This window comes from Pinus tabuliformis, chromosome 2_2 (genome assembly GCF_031772625.1).
Source record: "Pinus tabuliformis cultivar Carrire ecotype Pingquan chromosome 2_2, CPIR1, whole genome shotgun sequence".
Taxonomy (NCBI): Eukaryota; Viridiplantae; Streptophyta; class Pinopsida; order Pinales; family Pinaceae; genus Pinus; species Pinus tabuliformis.
This window is the reverse complement of record NC_142300.1, coordinates 192,052,165-192,077,832: the sequence shown is the minus strand read 5'-3', so window position 1 is coordinate 192,077,832 and position 25,668 is coordinate 192,052,165. Positions and strand designations below refer to the sequence as shown.

The following is a 25,668-nucleotide window of genomic DNA, read 5'->3' as shown; positions in this document are numbered from 1 at the left end:
ATGGGATTAAACATCAAACAACTGTGCCTTATAATCCTCAACAGAATGGTGTAGCTGAAAGAATGAACAGAACAATTTTGAATATGGTACGATCCATGCTTTTCTTCAAAAATGTAAAGACAATGTTTTGGGCTGATGCTGTTCTATGTGCTGCATATATAAAGAATAGATGTCCATCTAATGCTATAAGAAACAAGACTCCTTATGAATTGTGGTATGGACATGTTCCTTCGGTAAAACATCTCAGGATCTTTGGTTCCACCTGTTATGCTTTAATACCAAAGGTACATAGAAACAAACTTGGTGCTAGAAGTCGTAAGTGTATCTTCCTGGGGTATTCAAACACATCTAAAGCATACCGCCTCTATGATGAAGTAAATAAAAAGTTTGTTTTATCTAGAGATGTCATTTTTCTTGAATCATCCATATCTGACAGTGTTGTTGAGCGGCAACTTGATCGCTTGGATAGATTCACAAAACCGAAATCATTTCAAGAGTTTGATAATCAGATTCCACATCTTGAAGGGGGGATTCCTATACTAGATCAACATGTGGAATCTTCTTCTGAAGAACAATCTCCCCTGCATGACACTCCAACAACGGATGATGCTTTAAGTGATGTAATTGATAGAATTGGGAGACTCAATCTTGATTCAGACCCAACTCAATCAACAGAGCAGCCTGGACCATCTCAGAAAGGTCCCCCAAAGTGGCTGACAAAGACACTTGAAAGTGTTCATCCTGATGAAATTGGAAAAACAGGAACCAGAAATACAAACCGACAAGATGGAGGTGATGTAGATAACTCTAATTCACCTGTTGATATGGATGTTACTTATGATTGTGAATTGAACTTGTCTACAGATTTTGAACCAACTTCCTTCAAAGAAGCTGCTTCTCATGATGAATGGAAAGAAGCGATGCAGAAGGAGTATGATGCCCTCATAAAGAATGGCACTTGGAAGTTGGTTGATCCTCCATTTGGAACCAAACCAATTGGCTGCAAGTGGGTCTACAAGAACAAGTACAAAGCTGATGGCTCACTTGACAAGCACAAAGCTAGGCTTGTGGCAAAAGGTTTTGCACAGAAGGAAGGGGTCGATTATGAAGAAAATTTTGCCCCCACAGCAAAATGGGCAACCATCCGGACACTCTCTGCACTAGCTGCTCAGAACGGTTGGAAAGTCCATCAAATGGATGTAAAAACTGCATTCTTGAATGGAGATCTAAAAGAGAATGTTTTTATGTCCCAGCCTAAAGGATTTGCTGTGAAAGGACATGAACACAAAGTATGCAAACTTGTGAAGTCCTTGTATGGCCTCAAACAAGCACCACGAGCCTGGTATGAAAAACTAACTGAGCATCTTCTGAAACTCAACTTCAAACATTTTGATCTTGATGATGCAACTTTATTTGTCAAGAAAGTTGGCAAAACAATTGTATATCTTGTGGTATATGTAGATGATATTTTAATGACAGGGAACAATGAAAGCTATATTGCACCCATAAAGAAAGAATTAGGAAAAAGTTTTGAAATGACTGATTTGGGCTATGTTCATTACTATCTTGGCATTGAAGTAACCCAACATCCAAAATCCATATTTCTTTCTCAAAAGAAATACATTGGAGATTTGTTAAACAGATTTGGCATGACAGAGTGCAATTCTCTTTCTACTCCAATGGAACAAAACTTGAAGCTCACATCTATTGAAGGAAAGCAATTTGAGGATGCAACAAAGTATAGACAGCTTATAGGAAGTCTCATCTACCTCACTACTACCAGACCAGACGTTTCATTTGCTGTTGGAATCCTCTCCAGGTTTATGCAAAAGCCTTGTGAGGGACATTGGTCTGCTGCAAAAAGAGTTCTAAGGTACTTGAAGGGAACTCAAGACCTTGGAATCAAGTATACACAGGTGGACGACTTCAACTTGATTGGATACTCTGATTCAGACTTCGATGGAGACAAAGAAACTGGGGTATCTACTTCAGGATATGCTATGAGTCTTGGATCAGGAGCTGTCTCCTGGAGATCACGCAAACAATCAGTACCAGCAGATTCCACAACAAAAGCAGAATACGTGGCAGCAGCTGAAGCAACGAAAGAAATTGTGTGGCTCAGGAAAATTCTTGAAGACTTGCAGGTAAAACAAACACAATCAACTCCACTCATGATTGATAACACCTCTGCAATAAAGTTGGCCAAGAACCCAAAGTTCCATGATCGTACTAAGCACATCAATACTAAATATCATCTGATCCGACATCATGTTGAGGCCAAAACAATCCATCTCCGTCATTGTTCCACAAACGAGCAAATTGCAGACATCTTCACCAAAGCGCTTGGAAGAGAAAAGCTTGAAAGATTCAGAACGATGCTTGGACTCACCAACATCCCTTCAGATTAAGGGGGGGAATGTTGACACCTAATCCTCAACGGATGGGTGAACTGGAACGTGAACAGTGATCAAGAAGATGAACTGTTCTGTCTCCTTCTTGTATATAAACAATAGTTCTCTTAATGAAATATTATCTCAGTTGTCTTCTGTTCATTGTGGAGTTACCCTGGCCTGACAATTTCTTAATAAAAAATTCTATATCCTTCAATTTTAATATAAATTCTTGAGTGTGACATGAACATATTCATAATAATATTGACATTTAATAAAATTTATTAATATACCAATTATCAAATTTTAATTCCAAAACTTATAAAAATACTCTCTCCTTATTTTCTTTAATACACATTCTCACATAAATATTGAAATATGATTTCAACCTAAATTTATTACATTTAAAATTACACTAGAAGATTAGTAAAAATCAAGAATTCTCATCCATAGCAAAATCATTGATCATTTATAGTAGTTCTTACTCTTAATTCAAGTGAAGGGACCACATGTTCAAATACAACTAGCCAAATAAGTTTATTAAAAAAAAACAAAGTCTAAAGAAAGTCTAAATCTTTACTTATCTTTAACTTGAAGTGGAAGGCAAAGGAACTTTTCCATATAGAACCAACCTTAATATAATTTAATACCTTGGCCTATACTCATTTTTAATTTATCATTATTGTACAGTATGTTATTATTCCCTGCAGCACGGTAATAACGTGTTAAAAAAACATTGATGTTGACATTAAATCTAAGTTGTTCAAAAATTTATGAAACTTTTCCAAAATTATAAATTATAAATTATAAATTAAAATTTATTATTTTTAAATCATATTTAAATTCATTTATCTAAAATATTATTGATTCAATTCTTTCACCTCTTATTATGTAATAATAGCAGATGTATTTCACTACTAATTAATAATTAATAATATTGTACAATTTAATGTATTCCATACTAAAAAATAAAATATTAATTCATTCAAATGTACATATAATGAATTCATTAAGTGCAACACTACATACCAACTTTTCGGATCCCGTCTTTCACAATCGTAAGGCTCGATATGTATGTGCTTCATTCTCAACCACATAAATATCTAAAAACTATATATTAAATAATTGACTTAGAGCAATCACCATCATTATTGTGGGCCCCTTTTCTGGAAATTCAAGCTAACAAAATACCTCCCACATACTATCATTATTAATTTATTTGCCCTCCTTCTCCAAGCATATAGTGTGGAGCTTTTGTTGATAAAAATAGAAATTCCTCGTGGAAAAGACAAGCACGATTAGAAATCTATATCAGTAAGATGCCTTGGAAACTATTCACTTTTTCTGAAAGTTATATTTTAATGTTTAAAATTCAAAAAATGAAAAAGTTATAATTTTTTTATTATTTGATATTATAATATTATTTATAAACACTAATAATATTATAATATTATCACTATCTAATGATATTATTGTATTTATTTACAAATCAACGAAAATACATAATATCGTAAACCATGTATAACTAATAGAGTTAATTTATTAAAATTCATGTTAAATTATATAATATGAATTATTTGATATTATAACGTTATTTTATAAACATTTTTACGTTATTAAGGCCCTACGTATAAATAAATTAATTTAATATTTAAAATTGGGTTGCCATTGAGGGCTAGTTCATAGTCACTTTAGGGTCGGTGGGTATATCCCAAAATTATCGTTGCGTGCACTCATTTTGCCAGGAAAGGGGGCCATACAAACAAAATAGGACTTACAACCGGCCAGAAAACATTACGATGTTTGCGATAAATTGATGGAGCGGTGACCAGTCACCCCTCTGATTCAGACAAAGCGAGCAAGGGGCAAATTCTGGTGAAAAATGGGAGTGGGGAGCACCAGCAATTCTCCCCCGCCTCTTCTTCCTCCTCAACATCGGGAGGAACAGACTGTATATGGATACCCAACAGAGCCCTGCTATGTAATTCTTGATTCAGCTCCAGCTCCTCAGCGCAGGAGTAATGGGCGATCTCTTACCTATGCAGGATGCGGGGCTTTGTCAATGGTCATGATCGCGGTTGCTGCTTATTTTCTGTGGCCGTCCGATCCGCGAATCGAAGTGGTTCGGATGCGGCTGAACAAAATAGATTGGAGAACAGAGAAATCTTCGGGGTCCTTTCTGCCCCACTTATTTCTGGACTTAAGCATGGGGTTGACGGTGAAGGTGACGAATAGGGACTACCTGGGCGTTTATTATGATTATCTCAATGTGGGAATTGCCTACCGCGGGGAGAAAATCGGGCGTGTAACTAGTGAGAACGGCGCTTATATTCCTCCCCGGGGGACTGCGTACGTGGATGCCACCCTGGACATCGAGGGCTTTCAAGTCCTCGCTGACGTGATCTACTTGCTGGAGGACATTGCTCATGGTCATATTCCTTTGCAGACTGTCACCGATTTTGATGGCTACATACGCCTATTCTCTCTCAAAGTGCCCTTACAGGTGCAGTTACCCTAAATTATTTTAACTCCTCTTTCTGTTCTAAATTAGCAATTTTGCTTTCGATTGATATGTGGAGAGCTATGCACCTCAAATCTGAATTCTCGCTATATAACAACCCCCTTTAACACAGGCAGATTTGAACTTTACACCTTTCTCAAAAAAAATCAAGGCTTTACCAGGCCACTGTGTGATAATTTCATAGACTGTTACTTCCCTGTCTAAGTAATTTATGCTGTAACTTAATGATACCCTGCGAACTGTTTTATATATATATATATAAACGCTGCTACATGTTTGTTCTCTTTGTGAGCCAATTTTTGTCTGTAGACATGTTTGTTCTCTTTGTGAGCCAATTTTTGTCTAAGTAATTCATGCTGTTACTTAATAATACGCTGCGGACTCTTCTAACAATATCAATATTGTAACATGTTTGTTCTTTTTGTGAGCCAATTGTTGTCTAAGTAATATAAGTAATTCATGCTGTTACTTAATAATACCCTGCGAACTGTTCTAACAATATCAATATATACACACACAGATCCTGTTTTGTGACATGTTTGTTCTCTTTGTGAGCCAATTGTTTACTGTGTTAACCTCACCTAAGCCCTGAATAATCCTGTGTACCCTGGCACCATCCTCAAATCAAAATGAGGGAAAGTATCTGGTGGATTTGCCCGGGGAAATGCATTATGTAGGAAAAATGTGTGTGCATATAGCTATCTAGATTGTCAGAGCAGTTCGCAGGGTATTATAGGGAAAGTACCTTAGGGAAAGTACCTGGTGGATTTACCCCGGGAAATGCGTTATGCAGGAAAAAAAAAGTGTGTATATAGCTATTTAGATTGTTAAAGCAGTTTGCAGGGTATTGTTAGAGCAGTTCATAGGGTAGAGCAGTATCTAGATTGTTAGAGCAGTTTGCAGGGTATTAAATAGCTATACGCACACACTTTTTATCCTGTATAATGCATTTCCTGGGGTAAATCCACTAGTTAGTTTCCTTTCATTTTGAGGATGGTTCTATGGTAAACTGAAGAAATGGTAAACTGGATTCTTCAGGGCTCAAGGTCAGGTTAACAGTCAACAATTGGCTCACAAAGATAAGAAACATGCCACAAAGCAGGATTTGAACCCTGGAGTAGGAGGATAAAAACTTTCTTTTCAGCCACTTCTATACCCAATTGACAGTGTATTTATTTATTTATTTTAATTTTCTTACCAAAAAAACTTTTATCAAGTATGAAATCAAACTATATAGACCAGCCTTTACAACCAAAAAAACATGTAAGCTGTGCTGCTAAGTCACATGACACGGGGACACGAGACACAGAGGACACGTAAATACGAGTATTCAATATGAAACGCAGCGACCCGGAAACAGGACACGAGGGACACATTTTATATATATATATATATATATATATATATATATACTGAAATATAGTTTTTGATCCATATTAAATTGCAGGCTACAGCTTATCTAATCAAATTAAAATATAATTACTTCAAAGTTCATAGTTCATTTAAAAAAAATAAATAGAATCAGAATTTAGAAATTAGAATGTGATATGCTTGGTCTTGATTCTTGAATGTTCAATGTTCATTGTTCATGTACAAGCACATAAGAAACTACTAACTATAAATTTAGAACTTAGATATTAAAACTGTAAAATGCAGATTTTCCATTAAGTCATCAAAATCAAAATGTATTACTGTTTACATAGATACTGACTCCTGAGAGAATGCCACTGGAAAATACAAAAGAGTAGATACAAAATAAGTAGGAATATCATAGCTCGTCACTGTCGTGACTCGTCAATGGTACTGGTCATGACTCATGAGTCACTAGCCACTAGCCACTAGCCTATGAACCACAAGTCCATGACTCATCACTCTATCAATAGTCCATGTCCTCTATGTCATAGTCACCATCACTGCCACTGCCATCTGACTGTACTCCATCCTCATCCTCTATGCTGAATCCAAGATTTGTTGCTACATTTGTTGGTGTGGACGATGATCCCTCAAGATACTCTGGCTCATCATCAAAAGTCACTGGCTCTAGCACTGGGTCATTAAGATCCATGTTGGCTAATGCCAACTCAACACTGTCGTCCAAGCCCATATCATCAGGAAACACATCCCACATCTTTGTCTTTCCTTTCAACCACTCGTCTCTGCCTGTAAATAAGACAAAGGTTGGTGTGCACATACACCATTGTCTCCTCCCTGGATTGCTCAAGCTTGCTCTTTTTCAAACTATATAAATTCCCATAAGTGCTCCAATTCCTCTCACAACAAGAAGATGAAGTAATTTGAGAGAGGACCCTCAAGGCTAACTGTTGTAGAATAGGGCATGCTGCCCCATGAGTTGCCCACCAAGCATAGGGACCTTTGACCCCCCTATCTCCAAGTACATCACACCCCCCAAATCTCCTGCTGCTAGTGGATAACTCTACAAAGCCTTCCTCCACCTCAAGAAAAGATGCTCTATCCTGAAATATCCTTCTGAATGCTATCTTCCTTCCCTGTGAAATCTCTCCATCCATGTGAGGAGGGTATCTGTGTGAGGTCCCACCATGGAGTCACTCTTGACTGTAGTACTTGGGGTTCAAAGAGTGAGCTAAGCAATGCAAAGGTGTGCAATTCTTATTCCACCTAGAGATAAGAATATCCTGTATGGTGGACCATAAGCTCTCTGTTGATGTCGCATATCCAGGGCACTCATTCTCCATAACAATAGTCTTCACAGACTCAATCATGGAATCGCAACCCTCATAAACCCTCCTAAGATGGGTTGGTTCGTGTCTGCAAACCGCAAGAAAGAAATGATAGGGTTCATGATCTTTATGGTAAGATCCACCCTCTCCCACCAACCTTCATCTAACACTGTGTCCTTTACCTTTTTTGAAGCAGTTTGATCCATCTTTCTCCAAAAAGACCAAAGATCTGAAATAACCATGGCCCCAAGAGCGACCTTCACCTCCTTCAACCTCTTAAGCATGATGAATGAGGAAGCAAACTGAGTATCTGTAATCTTCAACAATGATAGATGTGTGTACTCTTTATATATTGTGAGGGCATTAGTATGGTTTTGTACAAAATTTTGGATATGGCGTTCATTTTCAATATGATTGCCAATCCATGTCACATCTGAAGCAATAGATTTGAGCGCTAAATTCAAAGAGTGAAAAATGCATGGTGTCCAAAATATTTGTGGATATTTAGTTTCCACAATCAAGCCAACAGCTTTGCAAACAGGTGCATTATCTGTGATGATTTGCACACAACTTTCAACGCCTACATCTTCAATAACTTTAATAAACAACTCACCCATATATTGTGCATCCTTGTATTGTCCAAGAGCATCAACTGCTTTCAAGAAAACCGGTCCATTTTGAGAATATACCATGAAATTGATGAGAGGATGGCGTGTTGTATCTGTCCATCCATCAGAAACAATACTGACACCAAATGAGATCCATGATGATTTAATAGGTTGTAGAATTTTATCCACCTCCTTCCTTGCCTTAACCAACAATGTGGTTCTAAGCTTCTCTGAACTTGGAGGCACATACCCAATTGGAGCCATATCAACTAGAGCTCGACACATCTCAATAAACAAAGGAGACCGTGCAACATTAAAAGAAATGAAGTTGAGATAGAAAAAGAATGCCATTGTAAGATCAACCTCATCTCGCTTCTCACGCTGAAAAATCTTGTCCATTGGACCACCACAAGTTTGGGCTGCCCTCTTTTTTGTTGGCTGAATTTCAGCCCCTCTCCCAAATCTACTACTATTAGCATTCCTCAAGAATGGAAGAGGATCTTCATTTTTACTAATTTTCCTGCTTGCTACCACCACATTCCCAAAGCCAGTTGCATCCTCCCTTTCCAAATCCATTCTTTCTTTAGGACTGATCTTTTTGCATGCTCCAATTCCACAAGGAAGGCCCAACAAATGGCCCTTAACTCGAAAGTAAGTGCTCTTAAATTCACCCTTGCAGAAATTACAAGACCAAAGCACATTCCCTCCCGCACCAGCCTTTGGCCCTTGTTTCTTGGTTACATACTTCCATAGAGGGTATTTTCTTAGTTGTGCTTGTTGTCTTGCTACAACAGCATCATATGTTAATGTCGGCTGAGAAGCACCTAAAGCTTCACTTGAAGCACTTGGGGCACTATGACCAATAGAAGGTGAAACAGAAAAACTTGGAGGGGGGGGGACCACGAAAAGCACCACCCTTGTCTTTCCTTTGACCTCTGCCCGCTGCCTTGGATGATTGAGCCATTAATCTTCATTCTAATTTCTGGGTTTTATATATAATTTTATAAATATATCAGACTTCTTTTCTCTAGTTTTTTTATCTTTTCGCCTTACATCAGTTGAGAAGATGGTTCATCAAAATAACTGCCCAATGCCTGATTGTAATTTGCATGGTTGAGTTGAGACTTGAGAGTTATCTGCTCTCTCGAATATAACATGAAGCTTGAAGGTATGTCTTTTAAATTTTAATAAATATGTGCCATGTTTTCTTATTTCAACACATGTTTTCAAATTTGTCTTCATATTGGATTTAAAGCAGAATCTACTGCTGCAGGGATAGTGATGAAGACAAGGCATTGACCTTTGAAGGGCCAAGAGAGGGGTATATTTACCATAGTGGAAGGTTTTAAATTTTAATTATTCCAGTGGTAGGAGCTTGCTCAAGAGTCAAGACACATTGGCGTGGGCTTGTTTACATGGCCTTGTGGTTGGAAATAAAGTTGTACAAAGTTTGGACAAACCCTACATGTTGGGGCTTGGTTTCCTTCATAGTCAATTTCGTAGATACTTGATCAATAATTATGGGAAGCAAGTTGGCTTGGCTTAAAAAAGAGTACCTGAAAACACACAACAAACAAATTTGCAGGGGTTTTGAGCTCAGAAAGTTTTGAGCATGATGGATACTCCCTCATGTTAGGGAGTGAGGCACAGAAGACAGTTCTTGTCATACAGGTGCTTGATTGGATACTTTAACATATTTGTGTTGCGTCAGATAATCCTCTGGAAAAAGTGCTTGGTGGAGAAAATGGGTCCTCCACTGTTGGTGATTTGGATATTACATGGATGATTCATGTAGTAGCAATTCTAGGAGTCAATCTGGTATATTCACTAATGGTTACAATTGGCAATAGAAAGATGTTCACTTAACACTAACTTTTGTGGAGGGAGTTACTAAAGCATCCACCTAGTGATATAATGAATGCAGCGTCTATGGTTCGAGGGTTTCAAATGTTTGACCCTCTCAGGGAGGTAGCAATGTTTCAGGGTTCTCTCCATAAGATTTTATAACAAGGAAGGTAGTACCCGTGGGAACTGTTGTTCCTCTAGAAGAAACTACTACTCACTAGAAAGAAAATCGAATAGCACACCCCAGACTGTATTTACTATTATCAATTGACTTGGAATACTCATTATCCTTGAAAGCAACCTCAGAAGTACATAGTGGCTGATATATTGAAGTACACGCATTTTTATGGGCATGCTGCTTAAGTTTAACTGCGTCTATGGCATTATCCATATGGTCTACGGGCCACAGCTTACCTGAACCAGTGAACCTCACACACGCTGCCAAGTTGCCAAACCTTCCAGCAACCAAACGGCTCCACAAGTCCACGGAGATGACTCGGCTCCCCACTCGGCTCCGCGGAGATGACTCGACTTCACACTCGGCTCCACACGACGATTATATAGCGACGGAGAGCAACGGCGTTGGAGGAAAATGGCAAAAGAACCCCGAAAAAATAATTGCGTGGCCTTTAAACCATCGATTTCGTGGGGTACGTATTCAACTGGAGAAAAACGTTAGGGCAACGTTTTTTAGACTCCGAATACTCGTTTTCCATGACTAGGACACGAAGAAAACGACCAAATACGTTTTATGTTTTCCGGGACACGTTAAAAAACGTTTTTGACACGTTTTAGGGCCGTTTTCGTGTCCGGCACGTTAAATACTGACACGTGACCTTGGAGGACGTGTCCTGTGACATCGCTGTGCTGTATCTAAGCTATCATAGCCCTCGATATTACACTCTTCCCATGGCATTCTAAAAAGTTACAACAACTTGTTTCTTAAAGAGAAAATTAAAAAACATGAGTTCCTAAAAACATAAATGCTTCTTCTTTCAGGTTCCTGCTACATTTATCTGTTCATTGTCATCGATTAATAAAGAGCTTTTTCAGAATTCGAAATAAGGACCCTTACTCTGAACTCTTTCTCAGATAGGATCTCCCTCTGTAATGACAAAGCCTCCTTAGACAACTGATCTGATGATTTTGTGTTGAACTCTCTATATATATCAGCAAAGGAAAATTTCGCAAAACTGCTTATTACCTCTAGAACTCTGGCCATGATGGGATTTAGAAGCAGATTTTCAATTTGACATTTATTATTGGCCAATCCATCATCAGCTTTGAATCTCCAAACATATGCAATTTCTCTATTCCTCTGTTTGCAGCTGTTTTGAGTAGAAACCAATCAGCTTGATTTTGTTCCTTGACCAGCTGCATATTTTAATGAAATAATGTGAGAAGACTCAAGGAAAAAAATGGAAAAAAAATGGCGCCAGCACCCCACATACCTTGAGTTCCTTCACGTGCCCATAAAAAAAACCCAAGCCATAGCTTGAAAGATTATAGGTTCTTTTGGGATTCTTTGGCCTGTTGCTTTTAAGGGTTTCCTGTTAATTTAGCAGCTCATTGACAAATTCGAACTATTGAACTAGATTCCTCTTTCCGAGAGGACCAATTTTGACCTTTGAAACACTGGATTCGGACAAGGGAAAGTGTATTTTTGGTATGAAGCCCACAATATGACATTTAACAGCATCTTTCGGTAAAAATCACATAGAAGATAATCCCGTCGATGTGTTTCGAACGAACTAGTGTGGTTCATCTTCATGACAAGATGAGGAATCAGAACTAGGCAATGAAATAAATAGATGAAGAGAGCAGCTAACTAGCCATTAGAAAATAACAGCTAGTTTGACTAAGAAACTGAAATAAATAATTAAGCTTTGACCAAAAATTAAAAAGACTTTTAATTAATAATTAATATTATTTTTGAATTAAGTTAATATATATATATATATATAAAATCAATTTAAGTTATAAATTTATATGAAAAAGGAATTAGAATTCTAACAAACCATTCAAAAAAAAACTTTGGGAATAATCTCAATTTGAATATTAATTATTACTAATATTATTAAATTAAATTCTATTTGTATTATAATAAAATCCAATTTTATAGAAACTGAAAAAATTATATATTTTAACTGAAATATATATTTTTTCAGTTTAATACTTCTATAAAATTGATTTTTGTTGTAATACAAATAGAATTTAATTTAATAATATTAGTAATAATTAATATTAAAATTGAGATTATTCCCAAAGGTTTTTTTTTAATAGTTTGTTAGAATTCTAATTCTTTTTTCATATAAATTTATAACTTAAATTGATTTTATATATATATATGTATATAAATTTTAACTTAATTAAAAAATAATATTAATTATTAATTAAAATTCTTTTTAATTCTTGATCAAAGCTTAATTATCTATTTCAGTTTCTTAGTCAAACTAACTGTTATTTTCCAACGGCTAGTTTTTTTTCCAGTGGAAAAATCGGTAACTTTTTATTTAAAAAATGAAAAGTTACACTAGCAGATGCTTGAAGCATTTCCATAAGACGCCCATTGGGCTCGAGTGCTTTTGCACCCCACGCAACGTTACAAAGCTAACGTGCAGATGAAGAAGAAGAAAGGGAAAAAAAGAGAAAAAAAAGGAGGAGGCAAGAAAAACTGAGTTCGGTCACACTTCAAGTTTTTCTTCCCTTTTTCTTTTCGACCTTGCGCCACTCTCCTTGGGTGGGCTCGATCGAAGCTATGACTAACTGTGTTTCTGCTTTCTGAGATCCTGCTTCCTTGTCTGAATCCGAGGTATCTGAGTGGTGATGCCGTTTGATCCCTCCCATGCTCTGATCCTCGTTTGCCTTCTCTGCCTGATTTGGATGACGCTGTAAAGCCTTGTTGTCTGATGTAGTTTCCTTCTGTGTCTCCATTTCTTGGGATACCTCAGCATTCCCTGCGGGGGTATCTTCCTCTTTTGCTTCTGATTCTTCGTCTTCTGAGTTATGGGGAGAAAATTGCCATCCTTTCCTCTGCTTCCCTTTCTGCTTTCTTTTACTGTTTGCTTTCTTGTCTTCTGGACATGTGCTTTGCAGGTGCCCTGTTTGCCTGCATAGCCTGCATCTGAAAGCTGTGTTTTCGTAGTCTAGTGCTTGCAGCCAATTTTGTTGTTTGTAGATCAGCCTTATGTTGTCTGGCAGCCCTTTACTTAGATCTACTTCCACACAAATGCGTGCAAAAGTGTAGACCCTTTCATCAATCCTCTCCAGATCTGTTTTGATGTATTTCCCTATGCTGTTCCCAATTCCTTCCAAAACTCGTTCACTCCAAAAGTGAAGGGGAAGGTTGTATAGACGGACCCAGACCGGCACTTTGGATACAGTCATTTTGTTTGGATCGAAATCTGGAAACCATGGAGTCATGAACAACCCCGACGTTCCCCAGAACCAAGGTCCAACACTGATGATTGTGTCTCTGACTTCCCTGGATGCAAATCTAACTATGAAAAACCCCTTGGAGCATAAATGTATATCACATTCCATGGTCCAACTAGTGAAAATCCAGTGAAATAGATCCGATGGTTTTGGCCAAAAACTGTTGAAGCGACAGATTAGAGCCTGCGTTTCATAAGACTTAACGAAATCATCAAGCCCTGTAGAATCAAGGTTAAGGGCTGGAGTTTGCCCTAGCTGATCTACTATGTATGGCCTGGATATATATCCGCCTTGATCTGGAGAGGACCCTGAATCTCTGTTACCTTGTAGAATGTTCTTGTAGGAGAACCCTCCCTTGGGTTGATGCTGAGATGCTGTCTTTTTCCCCTTGTCTCCTCCTGAGAAGCTTGGCTGTCCCTGAGGCAGAGCTCCTCCTCTCAACCTGAGGTTTAAAACAATGGTTTTTTCTGGACTAATCTCGTAGCTTCCCAAAGTTCTACTGTCTTGGAGAGACCACCTACCACTGACAAAATGTTGGATCTGAACAGGATATCCGGTCAAAGCCCAAATTTGCTGTTTCAGCTGCATGATAGTGCTTCCTGCATGTACCCATACTATACAGGATTTCCCTTCAGGGGTTTTAATAAAAATCTGAAAACGAGTTGTTGTTACCTGAAGTCTGGGTTTTGGCAGAGTTCCTGATCTGCCTAAGCCGATGTCGCTGCTGATTGCCATGTGCTCTGGCTGTAGGCAATCTTCCAGATCTAACCTCTTATTGGGTCGAACTTCCATTTGCATGTCAAGATCTGCATCCCCTCTGCTCGATTGATGCATATTTCCACCGATCTGCTGCATGGGTTCTGGTTGTCTTCTAATATTGGTCAGATCGGATGGATCCTGCCCGGATCTGCAGTATTTGTGCCAATCCATTGTGAGAGGGAGCAGATCTGCAACATGCAGATAGACATCGGCTCTTTTGAAAACCTCGGCTGCAGTTGGCACAGTGGAATTGACTGGATTGCTAATAATATTCACAATTGCATTGGGACAGCATTTGGCTACCCCTACGCACAGGGTGCGGACGATTCCCGCATTAATATTGAACAAATCGTCCCTAGTCATCCCGGGTTTCCGTGGAATTCCTGCAGGGATGATCACTAGATCCATTCCCACCAACGCTGCTTCCAGCTGCTCTTTGCCCACAAATCCACGCACAACGGCGGTGGTGTCCATATGGCTGATATCTGCAGTGACGCCGGGGGTATTGACGACATCATAGAGGTGAAGGACTGAGACCAACGGATTCATTTTCATGAGCATGGAAAGGGGTTGTCTGATGCCGCCTGAGGCTCCGAGGACAGCCACCTTGAATCCAGACGCCCCGCCTTTCGATCTGCAATCGATGCGCCCGAGTACTCCTTCATTCTGCAACTGTGAATGCCCTGGATGGACGAGGTGAGCAGCAATTCGAGAGATTCGATCTCTGGTCCTGTGATCCATGGCGTGAAATTCTCCTCTCCGCTCCCCGTGTCTTTGTCTCTCCCTTCTAACGGCTAGTTAGGTGCTCTCTTTATCTATTTATTTCATTGCCTAGTTCTGATTCCTCATCTTGTCTGAAGATGTACCACACTGGTTGGTTCGAAACATGTCAACGAGATTATCTTCTATGTGATTTTTACTGAAAGATGTTGTTATTATTAATATGGATCACAAAAGTCTAAATTCAATAAATATGACATTTGTTCAGGTCAGCCTAGTGGACAAATTGTCCCACCTCCAACGCGTATAAATACAAGTCAAGTGACCCTCATTTGAACATCACCATCAAGCATTTTCTTCTCCTCTCTTCTTTGGTTTAGCTCACATAGGTTTGAAGTTGGTTCAAGGATAGTTCCTACAGGTCTGAAATTGTAGGGTTTGAAGCTCGCACGTGTGGATTAGGGTTTTGGTTTGTAGCCGCAAGGCTGTCACAGGAATTTTTTAGCTGTAGCCGCATGCATACAAGCCTATCCATGCAGCCGGAACGCTTCAGCCGCATGCATGAACACTTGCTTGGTGCAATCGAGACATTGGGTCTCTGGTGATAATTGGCCGTAGATCTGAACAGTTGACTGCAGGCTTCAATGTTATTTTGATCAATGTTATTGCTGGATTCATATCTTGGATATTGTTTGATTGATCTTGCTGGATAATTTTTGGCTCATTGTATTCTCTACTGAACATTTTATGTCACTCCAATAGAAGAAGAATTTCAAGGAGTTTTCCCCCTTGTGGGGTTTTTCCCTGGTCTTTGATCAAATCAACGTCTCTTGTTGATGTGCTGATTGTCTCCTATTATCATTACATTTACTATTCTATCTTCAATTACTGTTGATGACTGGAAATATTAATTATTGTTGAAAGATTGCTAATTGTGCTGAGAAATCTAGGGCATCAATAGTCTACTGAACATTTTATGTCAATCCAATAGAAGAAGAATTTCAAAGAGTTTTCCCCCTTGTGGGGTTTTTCCCTGGTCTTTGATCAAATCAACGTCTCTTGTTGATGTGTTGATTGTCTCCTATTATCATTACATTTACTATTCTATCTTCAATCACTATTGATGATTGGAAATATTAATTATTGTTGAAAGATTGCTAATTGTGCTGAGAAATCTAGGGCATCAATAGTTAGGTGATTTCTCTACTTATGATAATTGCTTGTGATAGACTTTTGCTTCTTGATTATTATCTTCTCTTTCTTGTAATTATTATTGTGTTCTTTTTATCAAGACAATTACCATATCATGAACAAATAAAGAGACAAGAGACATAGTATATAGGCTTGTCAGCGATGGCCAAAACTTCTCACTCTTTGAGAGGAAAACCCAAACGAAGTTCTTTTTGTAGATCTTCAATTGACGAACACCAAGACCATGACATAGACCCTTGACACTAGAGTCCTCCCAAAACCAAGTCACTAGCCTCTTCTCCAACATTGCTCTTCCTCCTCCCCTTCTCGGCTTCCTTGAGAATCTTGGTCTCTTCTTGTAGGTTTGGAACCCTACCACAAAAAACGTAGATTTCTTTCGCTTCCTTGAATGGCCTCTTTAAGAGAGAGACTTATTGCACTTCTACTCGACTCCTTCTAGCGAGGTCTTCTACCCAAACAAGATCACCTCAATGTAGCTACAAACCTTCGACCTTCTCTTGATACCTTCATATTTGTTGCCTTCACACGTGGGAGGATATACTACTCCAAAACAGTCCACAATGAACTTCGCTCTCCTTTCCTCTTGCTTCGTTGAGATAGAGGTTCTTTCTAGTATGTTTCTCTCACTTCTTTGTAGACTTGCTTGACTAAATTGCTTCCTTCCAAATGAGTCCGAACACTGCTATATATACTCGTTTGCCCATGTCCTTTAGGTCGACATGATCACCTGTGGAAGGCCGACATCATCTTCTGGAATAATTTCTTCGTTGTAGGTCGACTTGAAGAGGGCTAGTGACAAGGTCTTGGAGGATGACTTTACATAGACAAGTGTGACTCTTTACAATGTGTAACATGTCTTCATTACATGACAATGACTCTTTAGACTTTTATGACTAGATGAAAAAATTCCTAAGGGCTCTCAATGGGAGCCTATACTAAAATAAAATCTCTTGCTCATGAAACCCATGATGCAAGCATTACAATAATTTTATTTTTCTTCTTTACATCTCTTACATAAAAATCACAATTACATGTCATTATGAAGACCAAACCTAGTTACACTTTTCAACACTCCCTCTTAACTAGGGAGGTATTCATAATGGTACTTGGTCATTCTCAATTTGAAGAATTTCTCATAAGAAGAATCAGATTGGTAACCCATTTGTATACCATCATATCAATCAACATTGTTATATAGCAAGGCCTTGACTAACAACTCTATCTCTCCACAAGATCTAAGCTCAATGCTAGCGAGACCAATGATTTATAGACACCCTCATCATTATCTCTCTCGGAACATACCCCACTTGGGTTCTCATAGTGTGTTCCATGAGGACTATTCTTATCTTGGACTCCCCAGTCCTCCAAGAATTAATGGCATAAGTGTCCTCAGACACGTAATTTTATTAATCATAAAAAATAATTACATAATTTGATTTTGCAAGAGTTTACACCCGAACAACGCAAACCTCTTGCAATGAGCTATTTATAAGCTCCATGTCCTAACTACCTCTAATTATGGATCACTTATTAAATAACAAATGTCTATTTACAATAAATGCTATTCAAACCAACTAGCTAACAAATCTCCTAAAATAGAGCCTAAGATACGACACATTTGGAGAGTCATATCTAGTTACAACAATATGCTAATTCTAAAAGTCTCCATTAAATAATTAAACATTCTAGAATAATAATTATTAATTTATTATCTTAAATCAATAACTATTTTATTCTAATTTTATAACCTATGATAAAATTGTATTTTTGGATCATCTAACAAGAATATCAGTCCTCCTCGACTCTTATCTTGGATGCCCTATCTCATCCTCAAAGAGTATCGAATGCCAAATGATTATTCAATCCACTATTTTGTCTTCCCAAGTGAAGACAAGAATAATGTGTCTATCTCTCCCTCTCAATTAGGGAGGACATAACTATTCTAATAAAGGAATGTACTCATTCCTACAGAAGGAATGTACCTAAGCTCCCTTTAGGAATTTCCAAGTTTCTTCCAAGTAAGAAACTTGTTTCCAGGCTCCCTCTTAATTAGGGACATACAACAGCTTCTCAGTTGGAGATGATGGGACAATCAACTGCTAGAAGAACTCCTCCCTTCGATGTCATAAATTTTCTTTGTCTCAAAGTCTTCATCTTTTGGGGACTTCTTCATAGGGCACAGATCATACATCACTTTCATCCATGAGTCAGTCATGCCATCTTTGTTCTCATCAGAAAGTGATCTATCCATTTACATCTGGCATTGCTTCAAGTTATGCTACCTTCATCATGGTTTCTTCTTTGGAAGGATCTTGTATCCTTCTACATTGGAAGACATCCACAACTCTTCCCTTAAGTAGCCTTGCATACGCCCATCCAGATACTAGTTCATAAATAAGAAATGAACTTAAATCATAATTACCGTTGTGATGGTCTCATGACATCTTCCTATAGGCATCAGCATCTAGCGTACATGCTGACACATCTCCTAAAGATATGTATTGTCGAGGGTCTCTATCCTTTCCGGACTTCCATAAGATTCGTTATATCTTTCTGGGAGATATCATAGTCAAATCTTCTTGGTCTTTTGAATGTTTATTGCCTTTACCATTCCACGATCTCTTCCTTTCTTTCTTCACATATTTCACTTATAGGAAATTCCAATTAGAGTTCCTTAATTGTAGCCAATTACCTCATTTTTCATATGAGGACATATTATGTTGATTTCATCTAGTAAATATGTGATCTATGCATTCTTGCATCCTGGGAGGAGATCCTTTCTCTGATCATGCTTCTCAAGATAGAACATTGATCCATGTTGTCTGCAACTGTATGACATGACTTCTATAATATCACATGTGAGCATTCATATCTCATCTTTCCTTTGGGTCATCCAGACTTCCTGCAACAACTTCCTTTGAATGAAGGAGCATTCCATTGACCTGCTTCCCTATTATGTCATCATCCCATGAATTCCATAAGTTTGGAATTTTTGATGAAACATTTGTATCTAATCGGTGAACCTGAATATTCCGTCAGAGAGTCTGGAGGATCTAGCATATCCTATCCTGCAAATGTTATCTTATTGACTAATGTATGATGAGCCTTGTCTAGATGACTTCTTCCTTTTCCATAAGTATCTTTCAATGAGGTTTTCAAGAGCTATACCCTACATTGCTATAGATTTTGTCCCAGACATCTTTCATGTTACCTATGTTATGAACTCTTATATCTAATGCTTCTACCATGATTCCATTCTCTAATATCATGCATCCTATCTTATCTACAAAGCTTCCTATCTATAATTTACACAATAGAAGAGTATCTTTTGGCGAAGGAGGTCATCTCAGTCATAATAGAGATCTCTCACTTCCTCCTTAGGCTTCTTCATTTCAGGTTCTTCCATTTCTTCGGTAACATGAGCTTCTTCCTTGTTTCTTTTGTTATTGTCCCTTTTGAATTTAGGACAATTTCTTCTATTGTATCCATATTCTTGACATCCATAGCACTGCAGTTTAGCCATGTTCTTTTTCTTTCGAGGACCAAATTTTCCAAATTTTCCCTTTCCTTTTGACATAGCAACATATGCTTGATTCTGCTCATTCGATCCCACATTAGTTTTTGCCTTTAGTCTGGTTTCTTCGATCTTGCATAATGACCATAGATCTTGGAAAGGGCGGCTTCTTTCTTCCCATAAATACTTGAAGTGAAGTTGCCCCATTCCTTCGGTAGTGCATTTAATACTACAATGGTCATTTCTTTGTCAGACATTATTTCACCCAAATCCTGAAGTTGATCTCTTATTTCTGAAATCCTCATAAAATATGAGGCTATTCCTTCTTCCCTTGAGATCTTCAATTTGTAGAGTTCTTGCCTTAGAGAGATAACTTCTCCTGCAGTACTTATGGAAAACAACTCTACCAATTTGTCATATATTGCTTTTGAAGTGTCTAATTTTGATACATATGGGATGAGAGAGTCTTTGATGGATTCTATGAGAATCCTTTGGGCCCTCACTTCCCCTTTCATGTATTTAGCAAGTGCTTGAGTATCTTCTTTGGGAGGTTGGGTTATTGACCCCTTGATGTGATCCATGACTTCATTCTCAATGAGGTTTAGGTCTGTTCTTTTCTTCCATGCAAGGAAATTTGAAGCCCCAACCAATTTGTTGCAAAAAGACATTTTGATAGTTTCAGATGAAGTCATATACTTACTCGAGTAAACGCTGCTTCTTCCACTTGCTTCCTCCTTAATCTTGATGTTGATGTAGATAGTAGAAGATTATTCTTTGAAAGATTGATGAGAGAGAGCTTGTTTTATGAACTTGATTGAAGATTATGACAATGTTATTTGATGTAGTCTTAGTCTTTGAAGAGCTTCCACTCCTTCAGTGATGGATGAATGATGATCTCGGAAATGTTTCTAGGGTTTTAATCCTTTCTTTTTGCTTCCTCCTTGATGATGATTTCGAGACTCTTGCTAAAGTAGATTTCTTCGATCTAGGGTTTCGGTATGATGAAGATCTTGATCTCTTGCTTGATATCTTTTGTCTCGCTTTGATCCTTCCTTGAAACTCGATCTTTGTGTGTCTTCTTGATTAGATGCCCCTTCTTGACTTTAGCACCTTAGCTCTGATACCATGTTGAGAAATCTAGGGCATCAATAGTTAGGTGATTTCTCTACTTATGATAATTGCTTGTGATAGACTTTTGCTTCTTGATTATGATCTTCTCTTTCTTGTAATTATTATTGTGTTCTTTTCATCAAGACAATTACCATATCATGAACAAATAAAGAGACAAGAGACACAGTATATAGGCTTGTCAACTAGGGCAAAAACCTCTCACCCTTTAAGAGGAAAACCCAAACAAAATTCTTCTTATAGATCTTCAATTGACGAACACCAAGACCATGACATAGACCCTTGACACTAGAGTCCTCCCAAGACCAAGTCATTAGCCTCTTCCCTAACACTGCTCTTCCTCTTCCCCTTCTTGGCTTCCTTGAGAATCTCGATCTCTTCTTGTAGGTCTTTATCCCTACCACATAAACCCTAGATTTCTTTCGCTTCCTTGAATGGCCTTTTTAAGAGAGAGACTTATTGCACTTCTACTCTACTCCTAGCGAGGTCATCTACCCAAACAAGATCACCTCAATGTAGCTACAAACCTTCGACCTTCTCTTGATACCTTCGGATCTACTGCCTTCGCACGTGGGAGGATATACTACTCCAAAACAATCCACAACGAACTTCGCTCTCCTTCCCTCTTGCTTCACTGAGATAGAGGTTCTTTCTAGTATGTTTCTTGCACTTCTTTGTAGACTTGCTTGACTGAATTGCTTCCTTCGAAATGAGGCCGAGCACTGCTATATATACTCGTTTGCCCATGTCCTTTAGGCCGACATCATCTTCTGGAATAATCTCTTCGTTGTAGGCCGACTTGAAGAGGGCTAGTGGCAAGGTCTTGGAGGATGACTTTACATAGACAAGTGTGACTCTTTACAATGTGTAACATGTCTTCATTACATGACAATGAATCTTTAGACTTTTATGACTAGATGACAAAATTCCTAAGGGTTCTCAATGGGAGCCTATACTAAAATAAAATCTCTTGCTCATGACACCCATGATGCAAGCATTACAATAATTTTATTTTTCTTCCTTACATCTCTTACATAAAATCACAATTACATGTCATTATGAAGACCGAACCTAGATACACTTTTCAACAAATTGAAGAATTGAATTGGGCTAAAGTAATTGAAACAACATAAAACAATGGTAAAATTAACATGGTATTAGAGCTAAGGTGAAGGACAAGCCCAAAGGAGACAAGAGTTGAAGCAATCCTCTTTGGAGAAGTTGAAGGAGCCTATCTAATCAATTCAAGATGCCAACCTCTTACTTCAAGGAAAATGAGAAGCTGGGTGACTCATCTAACTTTGCTGCTTAGAAGATCAGGTTGGAAATCATAGTTGATGACAATGATGTTTGGGAATACATACAAGGAAAAGTACCTGAGCCTTCGGAGAGTGCTTCCGTTGCTGCCAAGAACAGAAAGGTGAGTTAAAAGCAAAGAAAATTATAGCTGATGGTTTACAAGATCATTTACTTGCATATGTTGGAAATTTGAAGAAGTCTTCGAATATGTATGATAAGCTAGCTGGCATATACGAAGTCAACAATTTGAATGAAATCATCTCCTTGAAAGATCAACTTAAAGATATGAAGATGAATAAAGGAGAGTTTGTGCAATCCTTCATTATGAGGATATCTCGTCTTTGAGATCAATTGCAGAGAGTTGGGGAAACTGTACCTGACAGGGAGTTGGTGGTGGTAACCCTTAAAGGTCTCCCTCCTATTTGGGAAACCTTCATTACCACTATAAGCAATAACAATGTTTTCCCATCATTTGATGAGCTCGTTGGAAAACTCACTCAAGAAGAATCAAGGATGATCTCAAGAGGCAAGATACAAAAGCACGAAGAAGGGGAGAGCTTGCTGCTTTCGTCACTCATAACAAGAAAAAGAAAGGAAAAGGAGGTTCATCAGGTTCAAGGAAGCCTCCTCCTCGAAATTCTAATAGAAGGAATGGAAGAGACAGGGAATCATCGCACATTGAATGCTACAATTGTCACAAGAAAGGTCACTATGTTGGAGGTAGCCTTGAGAAGAACAATGCTCCATGATACAACGCTAGAAGCAACAATAACAGGTTTAATAATCGAAGAAGAGGAGGTGATCGAAGGAATGGATCGCGATGAAAGAAGAAGAGATGCTTCGAATGATCGCGATGAAGACCACCATCCTCAAAAGAAATCAAGAAGTTCCATGTATGAAAGTAATGTTGCTACTCAATCTGATTATATCCTTATTTCTGCCCTTTCTAGTTCCTCTCCCCCAGATACTTGGGATGGTTGGTTGATAGTGGGGCCTCATCATTTCTTTGGGTATAAGGAGGTTCTCTCTAATTTGGTAGAGAGGGAGTCAAATTTGAAGATTATTTTTGGAGACAACTCCACTCATCTCGTTAAAGGCTTTGGTTCTGTTAAATTTCATTTGGACTCTGGGGAATCTGTTTTGCTCCATGATGTGATGTATGTGCTGGGATTGAAGAAGAATTTGGTATCTATATCTGCTTTGGAGGACAAAGGGATAGGGTTGCCTCCATTAAGGGAAAAGTACTTACTTCGCCAGTGGGATCCCCTATGAGAGATGCTTTCACATTGTGATCTAGATTCGAAGGACTTTATAGAGTCACTGGAAGACCCCTTCTAGCGATGTTCCATGACACTTGTTAGAGACCTATAGTGATAGGATTTATAATTTTGAATTGCCTGAGATTAACTCTTGTAATATTGTACATACCTTTGCTTTCTGCAAATGTTTTCTATATTAAAAAATTAAAAAATGTAAAGAGGGTGTGTCCTAAAAGAAATATCAAGGGACAAAAAGAATAAGAAAAAATCCAAAAAGGAAAATATATGAACCCCAAACACAAAAATAGATCATGAAAGTGTGCAGGTCTAAATGCCACTACTATTTTACTTCTTCTGCAAATAATGGTGTGTGCAGCTTATCATACATGCCACAACCCATGGTAGTCAACCTGATTAATCTTGACTATTTCATGCTTTGAATTTTATGTTTATAGTTAGAGAATAAAATCTGACCAAACAGCTTAATCTTGACAGATCATTAGATAAGTAGAGAAAATAAAAGGAGCTCATCAGTTTAATCTGAGCCCTTGGAAGATATAAGGTTAGAAGTAAATAGTTTGTTTTATAAAAAGAAAAGGAAAGAAAAGGGTCTGCGAGCTTAAATGCACCCAAATAAGTGAAGAAAAAATGTTAGGGTAAGTAATGGGTAAATAGAAGAAAGGGTGCTGAAGTATAAAATTGATTGGACAAAAGCACATTTATCATGCTTAATCATATGTTTCAATGTGCATGAGCAATTAAGAAAGCAAAAACAGAGGTTTACAAGGTGATTTAATTAACTTCCCCTCATTCATTTCATCTCTATACTTACTAATTTCCCCATCCACAAGTATGTTCTAAAAATCCTTCAAGTCATAAAGGCTCAGAGCATTTCTCTGACTTTTGGTGGGACCGGACCCTAGGCTTAATGACTTATGGACATCAAGTGTTAGATTCCCTTCGTAAAATTCATTTCCCTTCATTACCCTAATAAAACCCTTTTTCCTAAGGTTAAACTCCATTTGCCTATGAAAAGTAAACAACCCCATGTTAAATTCCATTTCATTCAAAATACCTACAAAAAGATTTTATCCTAAGCATAAGTGTATGTGAAAAAAATGTAAAAATATTACATTATGCTTAGTTGTATGCTCACTCCGCTCATTTCATTTCATATTAATTTTTAACATAATAATATAGGTCCTGATATACCTTTTCTCATATATAAGTAAATCCCGTATTTAGTACCCCAACCCTTAGTTTAGTTATAAACTATATTTTTATCCATACTCCCGACAAAACCCTCTTAACTCACCAATTTTCGGTAAAGTTAAGATAATCCCTTCATTAACCCCGTCTGATCATTTAATCCCATGTTTAATTCATAAATAATCACAAACCACCATGGATTAAAGCCCCAGGCTCCCCAAAACCTTTGCCCATTTGAGCTGTGCTAACCTGTCACCCGACTGCCGCCCGATTGTCAGCACCCGAATCCAACGGTTCACAGCCATATCAGGTTCACTCGATATCCGAACTTTACCCGCCCGATAAAGTGGTATTGTCTGTGCCCCCATCTGCTATGTGTCAAGCGTTAAGGTAGATCAGGTGACCTAGCAAAAATACCGCCTCCTCGATAAAGCGGTGCGATGGCCTCCGATACCGCCTCCCCACTAAACCCGAAACCACTCACTGTTATAATATAAAATTCTGTGCTAATTTACCCATTACCCGTTAAATTTTCGAAAACCCTTATTTTCATGCCTTTTACTCATTTACACAACGAAACCTATCAAACCCTTCCGGCGCCACCCTGAGCCTCTGAGACATGATTTCACCATGGATTCCTGCTGAACACCTTCTGGACTCTGTCCACAGTTCTTCCCAGTTTCAGTACGGCCTCCAGTCACCTCCTCGCAGACCTGTGTTTTATTAACAAATTGTTGTATTTTGCAGGTAATTGGCAGAAGAATAAAGCTTGGATAAACAATTTTGATACTAGTCACAAAACTTGTTTACTCCAAGACTCGAAAGGAAATCTATTTAAAAGCCTTCATTCAGAAGAAGAAAACAATTATACACAGAACAGAGAAAGAATCATTCGCACAGAGACATTGACTGTTAAAACAAAGGAACCAGATAGAGCATACAGTCAAAAGACAAACAGAACAAACATATAGAAAGTTGATCAATATCCATTACCATATGTCGATACATATAAAAAACTAAATGATTTACTGTTGAAATACACAGTAAAAAGTTAAAATGCACAGTAAAAG

General features: G+C 38.0%; 1 protein-coding gene across 1 annotated transcript in view; it reads left to right on the top strand.

Moving 5' to 3' along the window:
- The first annotated feature begins 4,107 nt into the window (after positions 1-4,107).
- The window catches only part of LOC149192043 (uncharacterized), a 60,893-nt gene continuing 39,332 nt past the window's right edge, over positions 4,108-25,668 (top strand). The window contains exon 1 of the mRNA XM_089404463.1: positions 4,108-4,893. Within this exon, the coding sequence (XP_089260589.1) occupies positions 4,273-4,893 (621 nt within the window). The 5' untranslated portion in view covers positions 4,108-4,272. The remainder of the gene's footprint in view (positions 4,894-25,668) is intronic.